Genomic DNA, 22,449 nt, shown 5'->3' with positions numbered 1-22,449 from the left:
AAACAGCATGTTGTTTGTATAGTTTTATTATTGGATATATCTTTAACTTGTTTTAACTATACTTATCAGAGATATCAAAAATAAATAAAATAAACAAAAATCATAAAGCTTCATACGCTTTTTATTTAGAATATGAACTTTGTTGCTCATATTTATTTTATAAAACCTACCTAAATTAACATAACCTGAAACAAACAAAAAAAAATAAAAACAATAATTTTAGCAATTTTCATAAAGAAATACAAAAAAATATAACCTAAGTGTTGTTGGGTATCAATTTAATTTCTTTTATACTATTCAATATATTTACTTAAACTATGATCAATTTGTTTGGCGTTAAGCTACACACTACTCAACTTACTTACTTTAACTACTTGATTTTCAAACAATTGTTTAGTATATAATAAGTGGCTCAAAAGATCCAAACAGCGTTTTTATAATTTAATTTTATCAATACTTTTAGTCTTTTTTATACAACACTTTAATCAAATTAATGTCTATTGAAACATGGCTATTGTCAAAAGATTATATGAAATTAAAAAGTAGTATTTAAGAGTACTAAACTCGATGTTTAATATTATGTAATAGTTTAAACAATAATTAAATCTTTTATTATAAACACTGTAAAGAATAAAAACTGGAGGATAAACAATAAAAGTGGTTTTTAATAGTAGTTTACTAATAAAAATCAATGAACTCAAATTGTAAAAATTTTTGGCTTACTTCTTAATCGTTAATTATTATGTTCGTTTTTTACCCTAAATTTTGTCACACTGTTTTATTTGTACAAAAGTAATAATAACTCTCATTAAGTTAGTTTATTATATTATTATTAAGGCTTTAATAAACATATTTAAATGCCAGTATCAAAAAGATAATGATTTAAAACATTATTGAACTGAGTTGAAATCAAGAACAGATTAAAAAATAGATTAGTTGTAATCAAAATAAGTAAAAGTCAAACTAAAGTATTATTTTAAGTTTAACTCTACATAATAAACAACTAAGTTATCAAAAACAACTGGTAATTTATAAAAAAAACTAGTTAGAAAATAATAACTGACGGATTAAAACATTTATAAATTCTAGCTTCAATTTATTTAAGGTCTGACGTAAAAAATAACTATCAACTAAAGGAACAATTAAATGTAAGCTCAGAAATTTCATTAGATTCACAATGAAGGTAATTAAAAGTGTCTACTTTATTCTACCATTTGAAGCTCACGAAATTATAATTTGGTTTTATTTCAGCAGTTTAATATGCACAGATTGTTTTTAGCTTAAGGACCACTGTTTGAAGTATTTAAACTTAGCTGAACGAAGAACACTTCAAATACATTTATTTCTTTAGTTAAAAAATGATTAAACCTTAATTGTAAACTTTTATTACGCTTTATTGAATACATAAAGAAAAATAAGTTTTGCAAAAATACACTAGTTCAGATGCAGGTAGACCCTGAAAAACATCTAAATTTAGTTTTATTGCAAGAAACAAAACTTTTTCCATCATAACTTTTATTAACAATTTCAGCATTTTTGGAATTCACAGTTCCGTCTCGCCAAAAGTACTAAATTTTATAAATTAACTAAAAACAATATAAATAGATAGAAAATAAGTACTTAGTAAAAGACAAAATTGAATAAAACGACAAGTAGTTAACAAAAAAGGATTTTTTAAACAAAAATAAAACACTTAAAACAAAATGGATTATTTGAGTATATTTGTAGTTACTTTTGAACTTTTATTTATAGTTATTACCAGTGGCGTCGCGTGGTATTTTTTTAAGGTGGTGCAGAATTTAAAAAAATATCAATTATTTTAATAAAAATATGTTTTTACTGCCAAGTTTGAAAACAACTGAACTTTTGCTACACCTGAAGATAAGCTTTGCTTTTAAGGGCATAGGGGGGATGAAACAATTTGATCTTATTTTATGTAGTTTTTACTAAGCTACAAGATGCTTTTTACAGATTTTAAAAATTCAGTATATGTTTTAAGATATAGCCGGTCAAAGTCAAAGGCAACAAAAGGTTCATAATGGGAGGCACAAACTAAAACAGTGTTTAAAAAAATGTTTTACCCCCCCCCCCCCCCTTTATGCCCTTAACATCTACTTTAGAATTATTTTACTGAAATTACTTTATACAGTTTTAATTTAACTACAAGTCATCTTTTATCAATATAAAAAGTTCTTAAATTTTTTAGATATGGTAATTCACAGTCAGAGGTACAAATGAATGCTTATTTTTATAATATAAACTCAAACAACAAATAAATCAAATCACTAAAATCATATCTTTTATTTTTTAAGTTGGCCTCAAAATCTTTAGATGTTTTTTTCTTTTAAAAAACAAAAAAAAATTGCTAAATTAGATATTTAAAATACCAAGAAAAATAAAGTTATAACAAAAGTTTTTTTTTTGTATATATAAAAATATATACTGATACTTAAAAATTGAAAACTTCTCTTCAACAAAAGGATAAAGTTTTAAAAAAATTAGGATGAAAAAGTTTAATTAGAAATTGTTTTAAAAATGATGGAGAATATAGGTTTTCAGTAAAATTGTATTTTTTGCTGTTTTGGTTTGCTCCTTGTATAATAAACCATTGTACTCTCTGGCTTTGACTGGTTGTAACTAAAAGTTTAATTGGAAATTGGAAGTTTATTAAAGAGTAACTATTAGCTTTCTGAAAAAGTTAAAATAAGAACAACATGTAAAAAAGTGCCTATACACCCTCCCCCCTTACTCCTCACTAATTTGCACATTTTTTTTTACAAGCATTAACATTTTTATTAACTTTTTTTCTAATTTTAATGTTTTTTGTTGGAGGTTTAAAATTCAATAGTTTTTTAAGGGTATCTTTTCTTTATTTAAATTTTATTTGTTTTTCATTTTGATGACAGTATTTTTCTCAGGAGCTCAACTTTTTTAAGTTTAGTTGTGAGGCTGTTGAACTTTTCAAGAATTTTAAAGATAATTTACAAATGTAACTATGTAACCATTATAGAAGTAAAATTTTGGTTAGTTAGTTTTCATGTGGCCATAGGGGTAAAGCACTTATTTTTTAATTTTAAATAACCTTGTTATTTTCAGAGTGAAAATTAAAACTGCTTTAGTCAGCCTGAATATTTTTCTAATTTGGTCTGTTTTAATTTATCTTGGGTCATCTTGAGTTTTTAACATTTCTAAGTTATCCTGATTATGAGGCAAGGCAACCATGTTTCAACAATTTTATCTAAAATTTTTGCTTTGTTTATGAAAAAATTAAACCAAAAGTTATATAAAGTAGAGGTAGACTAAATTTTCCTAAAATGTTAAACTACTCTAAGTAATCAAAGTTTCTAAATTAAGGCTATTTACTTTATTTAAATATGTGATTGTTTCAATAATACTTTTTTTTATTTAGTATAAATCTAAAATATTTTTCTGTAAGAGTGAACTAGAAGTTTATAATAAACTTCTTAATTCTTTTTTTCAGAACTTGAATTTTATTATTTATTTTATTAACTTTATGAGAACAATAATCAGTTATAGTTAAGTTTATGTATGCAGATTAAAATAAAAAATCAAATTTTTAAGACTTTGGTGATTTAGGGTTTTTAACTTAATTTTCAAAATATGCAATTTATGACAAATCTTTTAATAGAAGTGATCTGTTCAATTTAAAAAATCATGTGGGTACATAAACTCAAGTTTAATCCTTTGCAGTAGCTTGCTTTGTTTTTATTTTATGTTAACAATAGCTTGTAGATGATACTTAAGCAAGTCCTGTTTTAGGGAATTTTCAACTTAGCTTACTTACCGCAAGATATTGATTTTGCGGTAATTCTTGAAGAATTTTTGCTTTTTTGAATTCATTTGCGGCAGTCAGCTAAGAGTTTGCGGCAGTGAAGTGGGCAAAATGGTCGTTTTCAAAATTGAAGTTTTAAAAGAGATTTCGTTCAAAAAAGTAACGAAAACGTTATAGATACTTTTTTTTTTCTTAGAAAATTTCAAGGTGGTGCAGTTGCGGCAGTGCAACACCCCACGCGACGCCCCTGGTTACCACCAAGCTGATTATTTAAATTTTTAAAAAGTTTTTTTATTATTAAAGCTGCTGTAGATATTAGATAATTATAAGAATTGCACGTTTTAACTATTTCAAAACAATTATAAACTTTAACAAAGTTTGTATAAAATGCACAGTTCTCGATATTTTTAAATACCGCACTATAAGTTGGAGTCACATGCTCTTTAATTCTCACGAAAATTTGTCTTTTAATCTCAAAAGTATATTGGTCGTTCAGATTACCTGGACACGTAGACTTGTAGACTAAGTAACTTTGATGCATACCATTTTCTAAGTCCTTTAGAGTAAGATATTTCTTTACTTTTTGTGTATTATATGCAACACGTATTTTTACTTCAATGTCTTCGAACGTAGCTGTTGGTTTTCTGTAAATTGTCGTGATAATCGTGTTGTCTTTTTTGCTTTTTTTGTGTCAAGATATGGTAGCTTACCTTCTTGATAAGTTTGAACTGCAAATTTCACATCTTTGTGCATTTGTTTGAGTTTTTCGTCAAACTGATGTATTCATTTTTTGTTTCTGAAAATGCAGAACACATCATCAACATGTCTGTAATAAATTTAAGGTTTTATTAGTTTAAAACAAACATGTCTTATTTTGAAGTTAGCAATAACAAAGCAAAAAGGTCATAAGATCAATCTACAGAAACCAAGCACGGGCGTGCTTATGAGCTTTAACTCATGTGTACCGCAATCGTGGAAGAAAAATTTAGTTAAAAACCTCTACTACAGAAACAAAAATATCTTCTCAGAAGATCTACAGAACAATGACAGGCAAAAAGTCAAACAACTTTTGATAAAAAACTTTTTCCTTACCATGTTTATGTAACCACATGCAAAAGAAAAACAACTTTGAGTCAGAACTAGATGAAAATACAGATAATAACAAACACTACATTATAATACCATATGTCAGAAAGATATCGGAGAAGTTCTCCAAAAACGTCAAAGCTATCTTCGAAGACATCAAAGTAAAAATACGCATTGCATATAATACACAAAAAGTAAGGAAACATTTTACCCTAAATGACTTAATAAATGGTATGTATCGTAGTTGCTTAGTCTACAAGTTTACGTGTCGAGGTGATCTGAACAACCACTATACTGTTACTAAATTGCACAAGGAGATTAAATTGCACGAAGACATTTTTGCACGAGCAGACAATTTCGCACGGAGATATTTTTGCAGGGGTTAAGTTTTTTTTTAATTTTTTATCAACTCTAATCTTCTATTATTGTTTTTTTTTTTACTATCACTGTTACCTCTAACCCTTACCCTCAGTCAGTAACTTTTATTTGCTTTTTTGTTATTAGTCCATCTTTTAGTTTTTGATTTCCTTTTTTTTAATATATTTTTTCCTGTATTTTTTTATACTCTCGTGCAAAATTGTCTTCGTGCAATTTGATCCCACTGTAAAATTTTCCACTCGTCCAAATATATCTTAGTGCAAAAGTATCTTTGGGCAAAATTGACTCTTCGTGCAGTTTTGACCCGTTCCCCTTTACAAGTACTCATGTTCTAAAATATTTATACAAACTCCTAGAAATTTTTTGTTGAACTCATAGAAAGTTTTAAGCTAATCGTTCAATCTACATGTGGTACTTTGAAGTTTTTTAGAATATTAAAAATATTTTTTTTCGGATAATTTAATTAACATTGATAGCGTCCATTCATTACATTGTACAGTAAATGTTGGGAAAGTCGATGCAGAACAATATTAGCTTTTCTAATGGGTAGCTATCAAATTTTCACGAGCGTACAAATTGCATGAGGGGACAAAATTGCACGAGTGCACAAAATTGCACGAAGATACTTTTACACGAAAACAATTTTGCATAAGGGATAAGATTGCCTGAAGATACTTTTACACGAGCAGACAATTTTGCACGGAGACATTTTTGCACATATTATTTTTTTAATGTTTATTTTTTTACTTAATAATTAATTTTAGTTTCTTTTTTTAACTTACTTTGTTTTTTTATTATCACTGTTACCCCTAACCCTTACTCTCGGTCGGTAAGTTAGTTTTCTTATTATTATAACTTTTTTCATTATTATTTATAGAAATGAAGTTCACTAACTTTTTATTTTTTATTTTCTAATATTTTTTTCGTGTAATAATCTTTATTAGTTATTTTATTATTTTTATATTACTATCACTGTTACCCCTAACCCTTACCCTCGGTCAGTACTTTATTTTAATTTTTTATTTAATTTATTTTTCTGTATTTTTTACTCTCGTACAAAAATGTAACTCGTGCAAAATTGACTCTTGGTGCAAAATCGTCTTCGTGCAACTTTGTTCCCTCGTGCAAATTTGCGCACTCGTGCAAATTTGGCTTCGTGCAATTTATTAACCTTGTGAAATTTTTTCTTCGTGCAATAAAGAACCGTTCTCTTTTTTAATGGATATATAAACAAGTGCTAAAACTTTAATATACAAAACAAATGTATTATGGTCCGGGATATATAATTGTAAAAATTGTAAATAAAAATGGCAAGCCTGCATCGTGGTACAAAACTGCTCTTTCAACTTTGATCATTAAACATCATTTACTAAAAACTAAAAACTTTTCAACAGATAATTTACATGTACTTATAGACTTGATTGAACTTTTTAACTAATGTTTTGAATGTCAAATGTTAAATTAACAAACTGGTTTGTATATTTTACGCAAATTTTAGTTAAGAAGTAACCTGACAGGAATGAAACAACTTGAAATCATCAGTAATTAATCTACAGTATGAAGTTTTTATAGATTTGTGTGAAATTAAAAGTTAACAAGAGACAATTTGAAAGAGGAAATATGCACTTATCTGTTATTTTTTTCAGTTGAAAGACCTAGAAAAAGTAACTATATTAAAAAGATTCAATAGTTTTTTGCTATAAACATTCAATTACACTTTTCTAATGTTCATTAATTATATTTTTAACTCTATCTTTTATTTGTTTTGAAATATGTTTTATAAATTTAGGATTACAGTTTAAGCTGTTTTGTATAGTTTTCTCACCCATTGTGTGATGATATTTTTTTTTTATTTAATTTGTTTTTATTTTTAATTTCTTGTTTTTAACTCCAATATAGGCTAACAATGTATTTTTACCTGTTTAACCCTGAAATTACTATAGTACAGGCTTGCCAAAAAACTTGAAATTTGAAAAATTTTGAAAAAAAAACTGGAATTTTTAAGAAAATTCACTAAAAAGTCTGGTAAATCGTGAAATTTTAAACAACTTATACATGATAAATATAAAAATTTTGATTTGACACAAAAGTCTACTAAATAGATGAATTTTTTTGTCATCCTCAAGTTTTTTTATCAAAAAAAAACATTTTAGGTAGCTTTACAAAGTATATTTTCAATGTGCTTTTAAAAACCTGGAGAAAATTTTGAAAACATGGAGAAAATTTGTCTAAAACATTACTGATAGTAAAATTTTAACAATTTTGGCATCTAAAAAAAATCAATGTGGCTTTATCGTTTAACTATTCATTACACTTGGGTAAAATCATTTTATCATGATGAATTTAAAACTAAACTTTAAGCTTAAAGTTTTATTAACTTCGTTTAGTAAAGGTACTTAAGCGTACAGAACTGATAAAATTCAAAGTTTGAATACAGGTTTAAAGTGTCTCTATAGTAATAACTATAAATTTAGAATTAATAGCATGATCAGTTTTCAGAAAGCTGTAAAAATAAAAACATGAAATTGATAATGAATGAATGTTTAAATTTTTATCATTCTTCTGTAAAACTTGTTCTATGTACGGTATAAAACAAAAGTTTGTTACTAATTAAATATATTAAGTAATTTAATGTTGTTTTTTCTAGTATCAAGGTTGTCATTACCACTCAGGCTGATTTAAAATTTAGAAAAATCCTAATGCTTGTTTGAAGTTTTTTGCAAAGCTCTAGCTTGTTTTTGTAACCTTGAAATCTTTTTTTAGTTTGGTTTTATGTAGATGTAATGGTCATTTAGGATTTTTGTAATCTAGATACAATAGGTAAAATATTTTAGTTTTTGCACACAGTTTAGGAAACTCACAAAACCTTAGTTATACAAAAAAAAAACCTGAAGAAATCAGGAGAACAACAAATAAGGGAAGACTTTAGCTCCTACTTTTTCCTTAGCAGTGACTAATTAGTATTTCTGCAACTTCAGGATGTTTCATCAGAACTGCATTGTAGCAGAAAGCTTTCTTATAAGCCATTTTGTAGCTGAGACAGCTAAGAGTACCAACTTAGAATGTAAAACAATAAACTTAATAATTATCTTTTAAGTAAATTTTATTTGAATTAGTAGGTGAAATGAACAACTATTATCATTCGCTGTATTTCACCAATACTTTTAGAAAACAATATCATTTCCTGTTTTGATTGTTTTAATAGTTTTCTTCCAGTTTGAAAATTAAAAACTAAATCCATATAAAGAATATAAATATTCATTGAAGTGTTTTATTTCCTGTTTTAACCATTTGGATTTTTTGCTTAGGTATTTTTAAAACTTAAAAGAATATTTTTTTGAAACTTTTGTGTGCTTTATAAGTTGATTCCTAGTTTTACATAGTTTATTTATAGATACTTAAATTTTTTTGTGAAACCAAGACTAACTTAGGTTTGTTTCCTGTTTTTTTTTAAGTTCAAGTTCGTGCCTTTTTTATCTAAGAATAATTTTCTATAATTTCATCAAAATAAAAAATTTTAATTGTTTTGTTATATATCAATTTTTTTGTTTACTTTAAATTTGTTTTCTTATTAAAGATTTTGAAACAGTTATTAAGTCATTCAGTTTTGTCATAAACTAGTTCTATAATTATATAGCTTTGTGTATCTCAGGGTTTCTTATGTTCTACCAGGCTGAGTTTTTTGATTTGAAAAGTTGTGTAACACTGAAATATTTTGGTATTGTCATACGCAAATGCCATATCTAAATATTAAATCTAGTTATAATTAAAAAAAAGTTATACAGCACTAAAGGTTATTTTACAGATAAATATGTGCTAAATAGGGTTTAATCTAAAAATTATTATTATATATGAATAGTAAATAGTACAATTTTAAACAATAGAGCAATAATTAAATAGATGAGTACTTTAAGTATACAGTTAATGAGTTTGAAAAATAACTAAAAAGTTTATTGTTACCTTATAAAACTTACCAACAAACGATTGTAAAAAAAGTTTTTTTAAGCAACATTAAATTAAAGTCGTTCCTTTTTAGACCTGATGAACTCAAATCAAGCTACTTCCTTAAAATTATAATAAGTTACTTATATTTTATATAATGTTCTTTTAATTATTCTATTTATTTTAAGTATTTTTTTTTTATTTACTACTTTATTTATGTTGTAGTTAAAACTGAATTAATGTTAAAAAAATCTAAAAAAGCGTAAGTTCTGTAAGACAAGCTTAAAACGATATAAAATTTGATCATACCATTTCAATCATCAGACCACATGACCAAAGTTTTATGTCTTCTAATCTAAATATCAACATTACAAATTTTAGCAAGTAAATATTAATTTATCAAACACCATGAGCGCTTACAACTTTGACACCAAGTGGCCGGAAAGTCTCCGAGGAAGCTGCAGGTTGCCGGGCATAAAAGCGCCCGGACCGACCTGCTACGCCAAGGCCACGCTGCAAGTCATAAACCACACGCCCGAGCTCATCAACCACTTCGTGAAGTCAGCTTGCGAGTGCGGAAAAGAGGACTGCTACCGCTGCCTGATGAAGGCGCACGTTGAGCTGCTCGTTACTTGCCAGCGGAAGAAAGTCGACGTTCAGCCCGAAAAACTGTTGCAAGCGGTATTCAGAGACGGCGGGGAGCTGAAGAAAGGCAAGAAGGGGGACGCCGACGAGCTGCTGATGCACCTGGCGGCCAAGTTGGAGGACGGCAGCAAGAAGAGCGTCATAGAGGAAGTGTTCAACGCCAAGACAGCTACCGTGCTGAAGTGCAAATCGTGCGGTTGGGAGAAGCGGCAGGCGGTGGGGTGCAACCTGACGCTGGACAAGGGTGACGTCACGGAAAAGCTCCGAGAGTGGAGAAAGGAGATAGATTGTGACGTGAAACGAACGTGCGATGAGTGCGGGGAGAAAAGGGACTTTACTGAGAAAAACGTCATCGACGCTTCTCCTCCCGTTTTGAAAATGCGCTTGGTGGACTATTTTGGCGCCAAAAAGACGACCACTTTTCCTGCAAAAATCAACATAGGGCCGTACATGGAGGACGCCAGTGGTCCCGGGACAGTTTACGAGCTGTACACGGTGGTGGTGTTCAGGAGGAACCACTTCTTCGCCCACTGCCAGGATCCGAGCGGGGAGTGGAACACCTACGAGAGCAAAAAGTTTGGGAAGAGCTCGCTCGAAGACGCGCTGAAGAGCGATCCCTACTGCCTGTACTACAGAAGAGTTCCGGGTATGGAACAAGATGTGAGAAGTGACTCGGTCGATGAGGGAGAAAATACAAATCTATAAGAGTTGTAAAAAGTAAACAAAACGGATCAGCATGAGTCAAAAGCTGATTAAAAAGTTTAGTATATCCTGGTTGTTATTAAGTTACAATGTTATTTATATTTTAGTAGTGATTTAGTGTGTAAATTTTCTCTCTCTTTGTTTTTTTTTTTCTCTTTTTGTTTATTCTACATTTTCATCTTAAGTTTTTGTTATGATTGAAAAACTTTAAGTTCACAAATATTTAGTTAAGATGAAAAAAAAACAATTTTACAAATTTTATAACTTTACAACTCTACGTATGGACAATGATCTCAAGTAAACAAATTAATAATTGATATAGATTATTTCTTTACATAGTGTTGTTATAGTAATTAGGCAGTTTGGTCTTTAAATTTGACTAATGTAAGTTATTCAGTAAACTAAGTAATAAGCTATTAACATCAAAGTAAAAACAAAAGTACAAAATTACAAATAATTACCAAAGTATGGTAAATAAAGAATTTAAGGACAATTTGGCAGAGTGTCTGCGTTTTCTAATTAATTCAGATCTCAAGTTATCTTTAAAGAGACCAATATTTTAAGAAAATTTGCCCGCGACCGCAATTTCTTTTAAAAGTCTTAACGATGAACAAAAATTTACATAATATTTATCAAAAACGTGATTAAACATATAATAGTAAAGTTCTATTGTTAAAAATTATTAAATTAAGAACCTAACAGTAACTTTAGACCACGTAAGTTGTTTTTTTAAGTACTGTAACGGGATATAAAGTTTTATCTGATAAACCATTTTGTTAAAATACCAGAATGATACCCGTGCAAATACTGATAAATTATGAATATAGTTAAGGAACTACAGAAAGTTGGGAGAAAAAACGTTTGACGTAATACAACATAGAGACATATACAGGTGTCTAATGAGAAGTCGTCACTTATAGCAGTGAGATTCGAGTAAAGACCTTTCCAGATGTAGTGTTAGAATTAAAATTGGTTATTATTTATATCGTTTGTTGTAATGCTATTTTTTAAGCAGTTTTGTTTTCTTATACATGTTTTATAGTTGAAAAATGAAGTAGTAAAATCCCAATTTTATTTATTCGTTCTTAAAGAATATTTTTCTTAGATTTAATGGTGTTTTAATGTACCCACTTAAAGTATTTATTATAATATGATGTTCTTGGTGTTGTTTTTAGATTGTGTATTTGTTTTTTAGTATAAAACAAACTCCTAACTTACATGCATAGTTTATATAGAGTAGCATATCAAGTATTATTTAGTATCACAAGAAAATAGTAGAAATAGTTATGGTTTACATAGTTATTATTTGTAGTGTAAGTGTAGTGTGTACCATACACCTAACAAGTTTATTATTTAAGTTACCCACATTGCAAATTATAATAACACTTATCTAAGTATTTTTAATTAAAAAATACGCAAACACTTGTTTGGTTACTTCTTATGCATACTAACTTTAAACTTAAAATATGCTTTGATGTAATATACTTACATAACAAAAATTATTGCCAAATCCGCTTCTTGATCTCACTCAAATTACAGTAATTTAAAACGCTTGTAAAATACATATTTTTGAGTAGGGAGCCTAGTATTCCTTTGCTTTTAGTGCGACTTTTTTATTATTTTCCTCAATACACTGATGGATCAGTATTTGCAAGACCCGTTAACTTATTTTTTTTTTTTTTTTGTCTTAAGCTCTTCTTCGACTTAATCATTCTACTTTGTATAGTATAGTGACAAATTAAAAAATAACTTAAATTAAAACTCGAATTAAAAACACACGTTACTCATACCATTTTGCTAAATACTTAAAATACATTGTTTTAAATTATAAACTGTTTAAAACTGTAGTTAAAATTTTTAATATTTTTATGGAGTTGAAATATTTTTAAAAACAGTTTAAGAATCATTATCACAAGTCACAATTTATCAATAAATTTGACTTAGAAATACACTTATTGTTAAAAATTAAGCACATTGTTCAAAATTTATGTTACTCGTTTTAAGCATAATTTATAAAAAGCAAACTGTTTAGGTTATTCTTAAAATAGTTATTTAATAGAATAATACTTGATTTATCATTTAAGAACTTTAAACTATACATAAACTCACACAGTGTTTACATTTGTATTTATTTTACACGAAGATGATTTTTAATGCAATTGCTTTTTGCAAGACTTTTTGTTAAGAAAGCACATAGTTGATAATTCATACCTGTAAAAGTTTATAAAATCTTTAGCCTAATTCATTTCTACAACTTTGGCTATCACATGACGAGCAGCTAATCGTGCAATCCCCAAAAAAACATCTGTTCAGTGAAATACTGAGTCTCGTCGATCCACTTCCTGAAATTTTCAAGTCTCATGAAATACGCAAAGTCAACTCCTATATTTGTCCCCCTGAAAACTCCGAACAGCTTCCAACTTCCGTCCGAGTCCTTGCACAGCAGGGGGCTGCCCGAGTCCCCGTGCAGCGGGTACACCCCGTTCCTGTCCTGCAGATTGAAGCCAATGTGGTGGTTGGTTACGCCGCTGACCCGCAAGTATCCCACTTTCAACTTCAGCGACTGGTCGAAGCTCTGCTTTGTTATTGGGTTTAATCGGGTATTCCCCCATCCCATGAATAGGCACTGGTCTCCTGGCGACGGGAGCTCGCGGTCCCCATAGCCGCGCATGGCCGGCAGATCGATAGGCCTGATGCGGTCGTTGACGGTGATTGGTTGTCTGAAGAAGAGCAGGCTCAGGTCGTGGTTATGGCGGTTGGCGTCGAAGTTCGGGTGGCGGATTATCGCGTCCGGTATCATTTCCACCCTGTTAGGGCGTATGCCCCAATAATCGGGTACCCACCAATTGTCCCCGGCCACCACTTTGACGTCGTAGTTCCGCCTCGCTTCTCTGTCCCAGATGCAGTGGGCGGCGGTGATGACCCATCTGTTTCCGAACCTGTTTCCTCCGATCACGCTTCCTCCGCACATGCATCTACTTCCCCGGCACCTCGACCTGTGAATCTGCACCGCGAACGGAAAGAATGCCTTATCCTTTGCCTCCATCCCCCCCATCATCTGTCCTCTGGTGGAGCGGAGCAAGCAAAATAGAAGAAGTATGCAAAGTTTCATTTCAACCGGTTACTTTTAAAACAGAAAATAAAAAGTTTTTCATTCATTTTCTTCAGCCTTTAAATATGGCTATTTTTATATATTATGACGTAACATATGTACTTGAATAAATAAAAATTGTTGTCTAAATAGTGAAATACATTGAAATTTAACTCACCTTAATTTAATTCACTCAAGTTAGTAGCAGTGAGTAGGCAATCTTAATTGAGTAACGGGCCAAGTTTTTTTGAATACGTTCTATTTAGAAAGTATTCGCGGGCAGAAGATATTTAAAATTATTGTAGTAATCACTAAACAGACATTTTATAATTTAAAAACTTAAACTTCATTTCGCTTTTTTTTATTTAGCATAAACCTCCGAATGAAAGAAAATAAAATTGTTAATTTTTATTGTCATACATGAGCAATTTTAAAGTTAAGTAATAACATAGAATTTTCACTATAGCTTTGCTTAAACTAAACTTATGTATACAGAAAAAATGAGTCAAAATATGTTTTAACTAAAAAAAATAGCTAAAAAAAACTTTACAAACTGATAGCTATCATAATTGTTAATATTAGTTTTTGTGCTGGAAAGTAACAATGTTAGAGTTGTAAATAGAATGTTATTTTTTATCTTTTCAGGGGCACCTTAAAAGATAAAAAATAGTAAAAAACTATTTCACAAAGAATAATTTTACACTCTATATCACTTTAACGCTTACTACTACACCAAGTGAACAAAAGATAAGACAACAACTAAATTATATTTAAGTTATATCAATCAAAGTCTTTCAGAATACTTTTTCAGACATTTTAAAGTTTGAAAAATAACAAGAAATTTATGAAAAATAAAAATTTGTTTTCATAATGTAAATCATGATTTCTCAAATTGGGCAATGTGATCGATTCTGGCTGAGAGGATGATATAAGTAGTAATTGGGCGAAAAGGTAAATGGGTAATTAACTACTAAAAGGGGCGGTCGTGTTATCATTTTTTAATTCAGCTTAGGGGCATTTATAAAATGACTTTGAACCCTAATTTAAATAGAAATTATATTTAAATAGAACCAAAACTTTTTTTATATCAGTTCAAACATTAAAGAAAGCTTTTGTTATGCTTCAAATTATTAAAAACCTGTTTTATTTTGTAATTTCAGCCAGAAGCATCGGTATCGTTGTGTCATATTAGATTAACTTAAACGTAATTGAGCTTAAAATTTTCGATTCTGTATAGTTTTTGCGGCGCGTTTTTCAACTCAATGTCTATATATTAGTTTAAAACTGGATGTTAAGAAATTAAAGTTAATTTTCACTTAATACATGTCATACAATATAAATACATGCATTTGCGCCTCTATATTCTTAAGCAATTAATATGTTTGTAACTACTTTTTGTTAAACGCTATAGAGTATAGAAAATAATTTGCTCATAAACTCGAAAAAAAAACATGGTTTAATTCAGGTGTCAAAAATAAGTTTGCTACAATAAAGATGATAAAATCAATGAAAACATTTAAAAATCCAAAGTTTAGTTTGCTTATCAGATACCAACAACTTCAGTAAACTAAGAAAATTCCTGCAAGTACTTGCTTAATCCATATAAAATCAGATAAGGGTGTTAGCCAACAAAACTAAAACAATGATTTATTTAATTTTTCACATTTTGTCGTATTGAGTAAACTTTTTAGTACAATTTATAAAAGGTTAAAAAGTTTCAACTAGTGTCAGTTATTACCATATGAATAAAATAAAGTAAAGAAAATAAAAAGAAAATTCTGTATAAAACATACTAGTAAAGCTAGTAAAGGGTAACAGCAAAACTAAAAAATAATTACTTTAATTTTTAAAAGTTAACCCTCAAACTTTTTTGATTTAGTATAGTTCAGCTAAACTGAAACTTTTATTAGTAAATTTTTAGTTCTATTGCTTTATTAGAAACTAAATTGATTCTTTTTGATAATGATCGTATTTTTTTTAATTTTAACTAAACTCTTTATATAAATAGCTTCTTATAGAAAAAAAATTCTTAGTATTATATTTCTTAGAGGTATTGACTTCAAAATTATTTTTGACAAATATACGGGCTTTTGCTATGTTTTACTGGAAGTCGAAACACTCAATGTTTAAAACTGTATTTGAAAAAATTAAAAATAGCTAACGTAAACTGCTATAAACTTTATAGTTTTAAAGAGTATCCAAAACTATTATTATAGTCTTTCTTTTAAAATAAATAACTATAAGGAGCGTTTAACATATTTAAAAGTAATACATAGAATTGTATTTCAAACACAAAGCAATTCCCAACTATGTACGTTTTAGTAATGCATACAAGTTTATAAAAGATTATCAAAAAAATTTAAGAAATTAGTTAAGAATAAACATTCAGAGGTTTTAAGTAATTTTAGATTATATTTTAAGTAAACTTAGTTTATAACTTTACAATTTTACTTATGTACGATGATCTCAAGTAAACAAACTTAAAAGTGACAAAAATTTTTTCTTTACATAGTATTGTTTTAGTAACCAGCAGTTAACAATTTTAGTTAAAATAAAGACCAATATAAGTTATCAAGTTTAAACTAAGTAATAAGTTATTAACATCAAAGTAAAAAACAAGAAAAACAAAGTACAAAATGAATTTATATCATTTTTAAATGTTATATAAGCTAATATATTTAACTCGTTAGAGGTAGATTCGCTTTGGTATAATTTCCCCAAATAATATTAACTTAATGTTTGAAATGAAATAAAGCTAGTTAAAATTGTAAATAGAGTTTTAGTTTTTATTATAACACAGCTACTAAACAAGCTTAGAGACAGTTTTATCTCTAAAAATGTTTGTTTCATAGTATAGAGCTTCTTGCCAGTACTTAAACAGACAAGTAGTTCTAAACGAGACAAAAGAATTTAATTGAATTGATATTTGAAACAAACATAGGATATTAAATTTTTTAGTAATAATTTTTCAAGTATATCGTTTTTTTTCAAAACTGCGACTGTTATGTATTTTATATTTTTTTAAATTTAGAGTTCAACGTTGTCGCACATTTAAATGATTACTTTTGCTCATAACATGAATAACGATAAAAATAGTCATATAAGACTTTAATTAAGATTAAAGTAGTAACACAGTAATGTTTTTCTTTGTAACTTTTACTAAAATAGTTCAGTGTTTCTGTGTTTAAAAGAATTATTTAAAATAGTTTTAGTTTACTAACTTTTAAGTCTTTTACTTTTTTTTTGTAAAAATCTTACGTTTTATTTATTACTAACCTTGCACATAAAATAAAAAAATCGTTTTATAAGTTTAAAACAAAAACTAAACCATTTTAAATATTATAGCTGTGATTTACGTTTTTTGTTTTGATTATAAACGCCATTTAAAATGTGGCTTGTTAAAAAAAAGGCAAAAGTGTTGTAAAAAAGGTTCTATGCACCAAAGACTTTATTTGCTTTATATATACTTATAACTTTTTACTTAAAAGTAGAAGTTTGAAAACTATAGTTAGCCTCTTTTTAAAGTTTAAAACTAAGTTGTATTTACACTCGCTTTCTTTATCTAGATAAAAGTACTTATTTATTCTATTAATATTAAATTAACTATAAGATGGTTTTTATTTATGTTCAATGCAACTTTGGTCTAAGTCAGAAATAAATTGCAATAAGTAATTTACAGCTATAAAATGTCTTTGTGATTTTTTTTTACAAAATGTATTAAAAATAGCTTATATTATTAAAGTTACAAACAGTGGTTTTATATTTTCGGTCTCACAAAACAAAACACTCATATTAAAACTGTTAGAACGGGAAAGTTATTAGAAAAATTTTTAAAGTAAATTATACTGCATAGAGTAACAAAACTTGCAGCTGCAAATACTTTGAAATAAATTTTGCAGCATCGGTTCAAAAACAGTTGGTACTTTTAAAGAAGATTATTGTTTCTGACCAATGTATTTTATTTCAGTAAACTATTTTTATGTTTAAGTAATAAAGTAAAAATGAAATAACAACAAAATTTGCTTTATGGCATACAACCAACTGATTACAACTTAAACTTGGCAACTTTTATTATACCACCGTCTTTAACGATCTTTTTGTATAACACTGTTAATTTGTGTTTGTAATATTTTTGTGTTATACAGCAGGGGTTGGTAGCCTTTTATATATTCAGAGCCGATTTCATAGAAACAGTTGTTTGTGCACGTTAAAACAAAGTCCGCCTCGGGAAATCTAGTGACTTCCACTGGCTGCAATTGTCAAAAAAAAAATTGCAGTCATCTCCAAAAAAAATAATTCTTTTAAACTGCAAAAAGTTACGAAACATTAGAAATTAAACACTAGTTTTTTTGTTCTTATATAAAGAGCAAAACTGTAAGTTTTACTAAAAAATTTTTTGATTTTTTTTTAAAGGCACGTTTTAAGCTGAAAGTTACAACGTAGGCAGCATTTTTTGCTTTGCTGGCCGCATGATACGCTGATGTACGTGATGAACTGAGTCCAGGATTAAGACCCAGATCCGGCCGGATCAAGATTTATTAGATCCAGATCTTGGCTGAACATTACTTTAAAAATAGATGCGGATCTGGCCGGATCCTAATTTTCTTAATCGGTTAGATCCATACTTTTTAGCCTTAAAAATAGTCCATTAGAAACTTTTATAAAAAAAAATAAAAAAATAAGTTGTCCTATATACAACAATTTATTCGTAGGATGCGTATACTTATTGATTTGAAAAAAAAATGTTTAAACTCTTAGATTTCGTATAAAACTAAATTATTGATTTTGTAACATTAAGTTCCTATATACACTTTTAATTATTTTTTAAATCCATGAATCACATGATTTCAAGACCTCATTTTAGCTTAAACTAACTAAACTAGACTTTTTCAAAAACAATAAAAACTTATCTATTATTAGTAAATCTTCATAAATTGCGGAATGTGTAAAAGTTAACCTATATCTAAGTTGCAAGTATAATTATAGCCATACATGCACTGATTGATTACTAGTTGTCAATTCAATGTCTTTAACATAAAGTCTTTATTTATATTCTAAAACAATTTTTTTTTAATTATGCATGTTTTTTGTATAACACATCTCACTTGTTTTTATTTCTTGCCCTTAAATAAAAATAATTAACATCAAGTTTTTAAACTATAATTCATTTTAGTTTTTTGTATATGGAATCTACACAAGCTTTTAAATATTATTTTTATTTATAGTTATATTGCTATGTCTTGAAACTTTATGTTTTTGAAGCTATAGAACCAATTTATTCTAATATACTTATAAGACCCTTTTAAAAATCTATAACTTGTGCTCGCTAGAAAATTAAAAACTGTGCTAAAAGCTATTAAGATTTCTAAATTGTTATCTGTTTAATACAAATTAAAACTAGTTAGATTCTAAAGCTGAACCGTGTTAAAATTTTAATACTTATGACTTGAGGTAAAAAGAAAGTTACGTTTTGGAGAAAACTTACTTTATATAAGTTATTATTATTTTTCAAACACAGTCAAAAATAGACAAAAACTATTTGTAAGCTGAAACAAATAAACAACTCAGATGGCATAAAAGTACAGAGATGGCAATTATAAAACAGCTACATGGTTCACAACAAGCGCCAAACTGAAACCTACGACACGTACAAGTACTTGCTGCTGTCTTTCGCGTCCCTTGCAACGTACTCCTGCTCGATCAGCTCCTCCAAGCACTTCTTCACTTCCCCCACCTCTGGCTTGAACTTCCCCTCCAGCTCTTTCAACACTTCCGCGATCAACGCGCTCCCCTCCAAACGCCGCCTCCTCTTCATCACTCGCACCACCGCCGCCTTCATCGACTCCTTGCGGCAGACCGCGTGCTTCTTCAGCATCTTCCCGTCTTCCTTCTTCTTCTCGCCGGGCAACTTCGTCGGTGGCACCTTTATTTTTCTGCGCGGGTTCTCAAAAAGGTCGTTCACCTCGAAAGCGTCATGGGGAGATACTTCCTCTTCCGAAGACACTTTCAACAGAACGTTGGCGCCTTTCTTGCCGGAAGCCAGCGACCGAAAAACGCTGACCAGCATCTCGGTCGGCATCTTCGTCTCCATGGCGACGTCCTTCACGGTCCACTGGCTCCTGGCGTTGAAGAGCATCAGCACAGCCATCTGAAAGTTGTCCACTTGCAGCAGCTTGTCTTCTTTTCCTGGGGTGAGAAAAGCAACTTCCGCCGAGCCGCGCCGGTAGCACAGCCTGAGGTTCCGGTTCTCGTTGTAGTTTCGCCTGTAGAACTCGTTGACTTCACCGAAAGACCTCGTTACTGCCGGCGGCATGTTAATCGCTGGAGTTGTTTTCACGGGCCACGCGCAAGCAGTCAGTATTTGAACTTTCGTCTCGAACTCGCTTTCCACTCTGAGTTCTTCGTTGAACTTCCTGCTGAACTCGAGGTCCTTGAACATGCTCTCGAACTTCCTCGTGTACTCCGCGCCGCAGCACCCCTTCATCCTTGCCACCACCAGCTTCTCATTGGCGACCGAGCGCTTCGAATCGAGGAGCCTCTTGCCGAGTTGCCGGTGGTAGACGAGGCTGAAGAAGTCCTTGTCGCCGATCACCCTGAAAAAATTCGTAAACTTCTCCACGTTGCTCGACTGCTCCCCTTCCCTTCCTTTCAGCACGCGGTCGATGAAAATGGACAGGCTCTCCGCCACTTGCCTGCCGCTCACAAGCTTCGCGAACTCCGCTTTGATCAGCTTGTTGGTGCTCGTCAGCCAGCGCTTTTTGAACACTTTGTTTACTGTGTGCATAAAGGTGTTTTTGAGATTTAAAAGGATGGCAATAAGCGGATCAGGGTTCTTTATGTCAAAGTTGTCTACTATTCGTTTGCTTTTGCTGGCAAAATGAGATACGAAAACTTTTTGAATCGTACCGACAGCGTGGTTGTTACCAACAAAAGGCTTACAAAAAGTCACGATTTTTATTTTATTTTTACTTTCCAGTAACACAGCCAGGCCGGAGGTTTCGTTGTTTACAATCGTTTCAAACTGATCGCTGATGAAGATACGTTTTACGATCTCATCAAACTTTTCTTTGGTACTTTTCGATACAAAGTTTGTTTCCTTCTCTTGTTTCTGAAACTTTAGAAACTGAACGACATATTCGTAAGAAGTCATTTTAGCCACGTTTTCCCGGGAGACTTTCTCGCAAAACTGCTCCGCGTGCTCCAGGTAAAAGCGCTCGAAAACGTCGAGGTACAAGCTCTCCCCTCGCTCGTTGCGCATCTCCGACAGCATGCTGTTGAACGCTCGCAGGGACTCGACGTCGACAGCAACTCCTCGCCTGCGCTTTTCAACCGACTTTTTGAACACTTTTTTGATGCTCTTCAGCATTTCTTCTTCCAACACAATCTCGCTCACGAACGTTTTCAAGCCGAGGTCGCAAACTTTCGGCTTCTTGCCGCTTTGCAAAACTTCATCGACTTTAGCCAACAGTGAACCGAATTTTTCCATTGAAGCCTTGTAGTTCAGCCAGGTGCTGACAAACACCGGAAACAAGTTTTTCCTTTTCACGCTCTTAAGTTTCGGCAAGAGGTTGGTTTGGGCGTGCGCACGCGTTTGTGTTTCAAACATCTCGTAGACTGACTCCGCGTAGTTGTACATGATGCTTTTGCTGATGTCTGCCGTGGTGGTGGGAAATTTACTTGGAAAGTCTTCGAAGTTTGTTTCCAGCAGCCATTTAGTCGCTTCGTTTAGTCTTTTTAATATAAGGCTTTTTTGATTGACTTCAAAATTAAGCTGTTTTGAAATCCAGATTTCCTTGCTAAAATCGGAAATAGTTCCACTGTTTAATATCTTGAAGAGTTTTTCTTGGTCAAAGTCCATTTTTGTAAGTTTTAATTAAAATATATCTAATAAAGAAGTAGCATATAAAATTTTAAAGCTTTTATTAAGTACGAAACTATTTGATTATATTCATTAAGCAAGATCTAAAAACAATACTTATATTTTACCGTTTTATTTAAGAGTTACTACAACAATTAAACAGAATTTGGTTACACACACTGGCTAATTTGTAAACCCAAGATAGTCACTGTCAGTTTGACTGTTTTCCAAACGCAAAAAATATTTAAGTTATAAAAAATTTTATACTGATTGTTAGTATTTAAATAAAGAACATACCTCAACACTTTTTAAACGTTTAATAATTAAAATGCATTTTAAAGATATTTACGCGTTTTTTGTATAAGTTGGAAAAATACGTAGTGACAATAAGTTAGGAAAAATAAGTAAAATATCTATTTATTTATAAATAAAATAAACACATTAAGTATAATGTCGTTTATAATAAGAGATGAGTAGTTTAAAACTTAATTAGGCAAGTAAAACGTTTTTAAACATGTTTATTATCCCTACAAGCTAAAATTTGTCAGGCAAATTTAATTTTTGTTTATGAAAAAATACAATTGAACTTAAATTTCTGAGCTTTTTAAACAACTAGACTATCATATAAAAAAAAATTTATTTATTTGACTAATATAAAATGTAGATCTGGGTTTACACCATTAAAAAAGTAAGAACTAAGGATAAAATTTATAAACTTGATGACATTTCTAGAAGAAAAATACTTAGATATATTAAAAAAAAAGTTTTGAAGAAGCTATGTCTTATTTATTTTAATTAACTTTTTGTCATAAGATATTTAAGAGTTTTATGTAAAAAATGATAGTTTTATTTAAACCTAAAACCTAACTATATACATTGTTTATTGAACAACAAAAAAACTCAAAACATTTGGTCCTAGGACCTGGTGTACAAAAAACCTTTTGGTTATCGAGT

The 22,449-nt window shown here is 29.9% G+C and overlaps 3 protein-coding genes across 3 annotated transcripts; 1 reads left to right on the top strand and 2 right to left on the bottom strand.

Annotated features, from left to right (window-relative positions):
- The first annotated feature begins 9,607 nt into the window (after positions 1-9,607).
- LOC145836732 (ubiquitin carboxyl-terminal hydrolase 17-like protein D) lies at positions 9,608-10,549 on the top strand. The gene has a single exon (XM_082944510.1). It carries the CDS (start codon positions 9,608-9,610, stop codon positions 10,547-10,549), a length of 942 nt encoding a protein of 313 aa, XP_082800636.1.
- Positions 10,550-12,824: 2,275 nt separating this feature from the next.
- Positions 12,825-13,658, bottom strand: LOC145836731 (trypsin-like). The gene has a single exon (XM_082944509.1). The coding sequence runs from the start codon at positions 13,656-13,658 to the stop codon at positions 12,825-12,827; it is 834 nt and encodes a 277-aa protein (XP_082800635.1).
- A 5,617-nt stretch (positions 13,659-19,275) lies between these two features.
- Positions 19,276-21,495, bottom strand: LOC145836730 (cullin-3-like). The gene has a single exon (XM_082944508.1). The coding sequence runs from the start codon at positions 21,493-21,495 to the stop codon at positions 19,276-19,278; it is 2,220 nt and encodes a 739-aa protein (XP_082800634.1).
- Positions 21,496-22,449: the final 954 nt, after the last annotated feature.

The sequence above is a fragment of the Thalia democratica genome, chromosome 5, assembly GCF_965202585.1.
Source record: "Thalia democratica chromosome 5, ktThaDemo2.hap1.1, whole genome shotgun sequence".
Taxonomy (NCBI): Eukaryota; Metazoa; Chordata; class Thaliacea; order Salpida; family Salpidae; genus Thalia; species Thalia democratica.
This window is presented reverse-complemented; position numbering and strand designations above follow the sequence as displayed.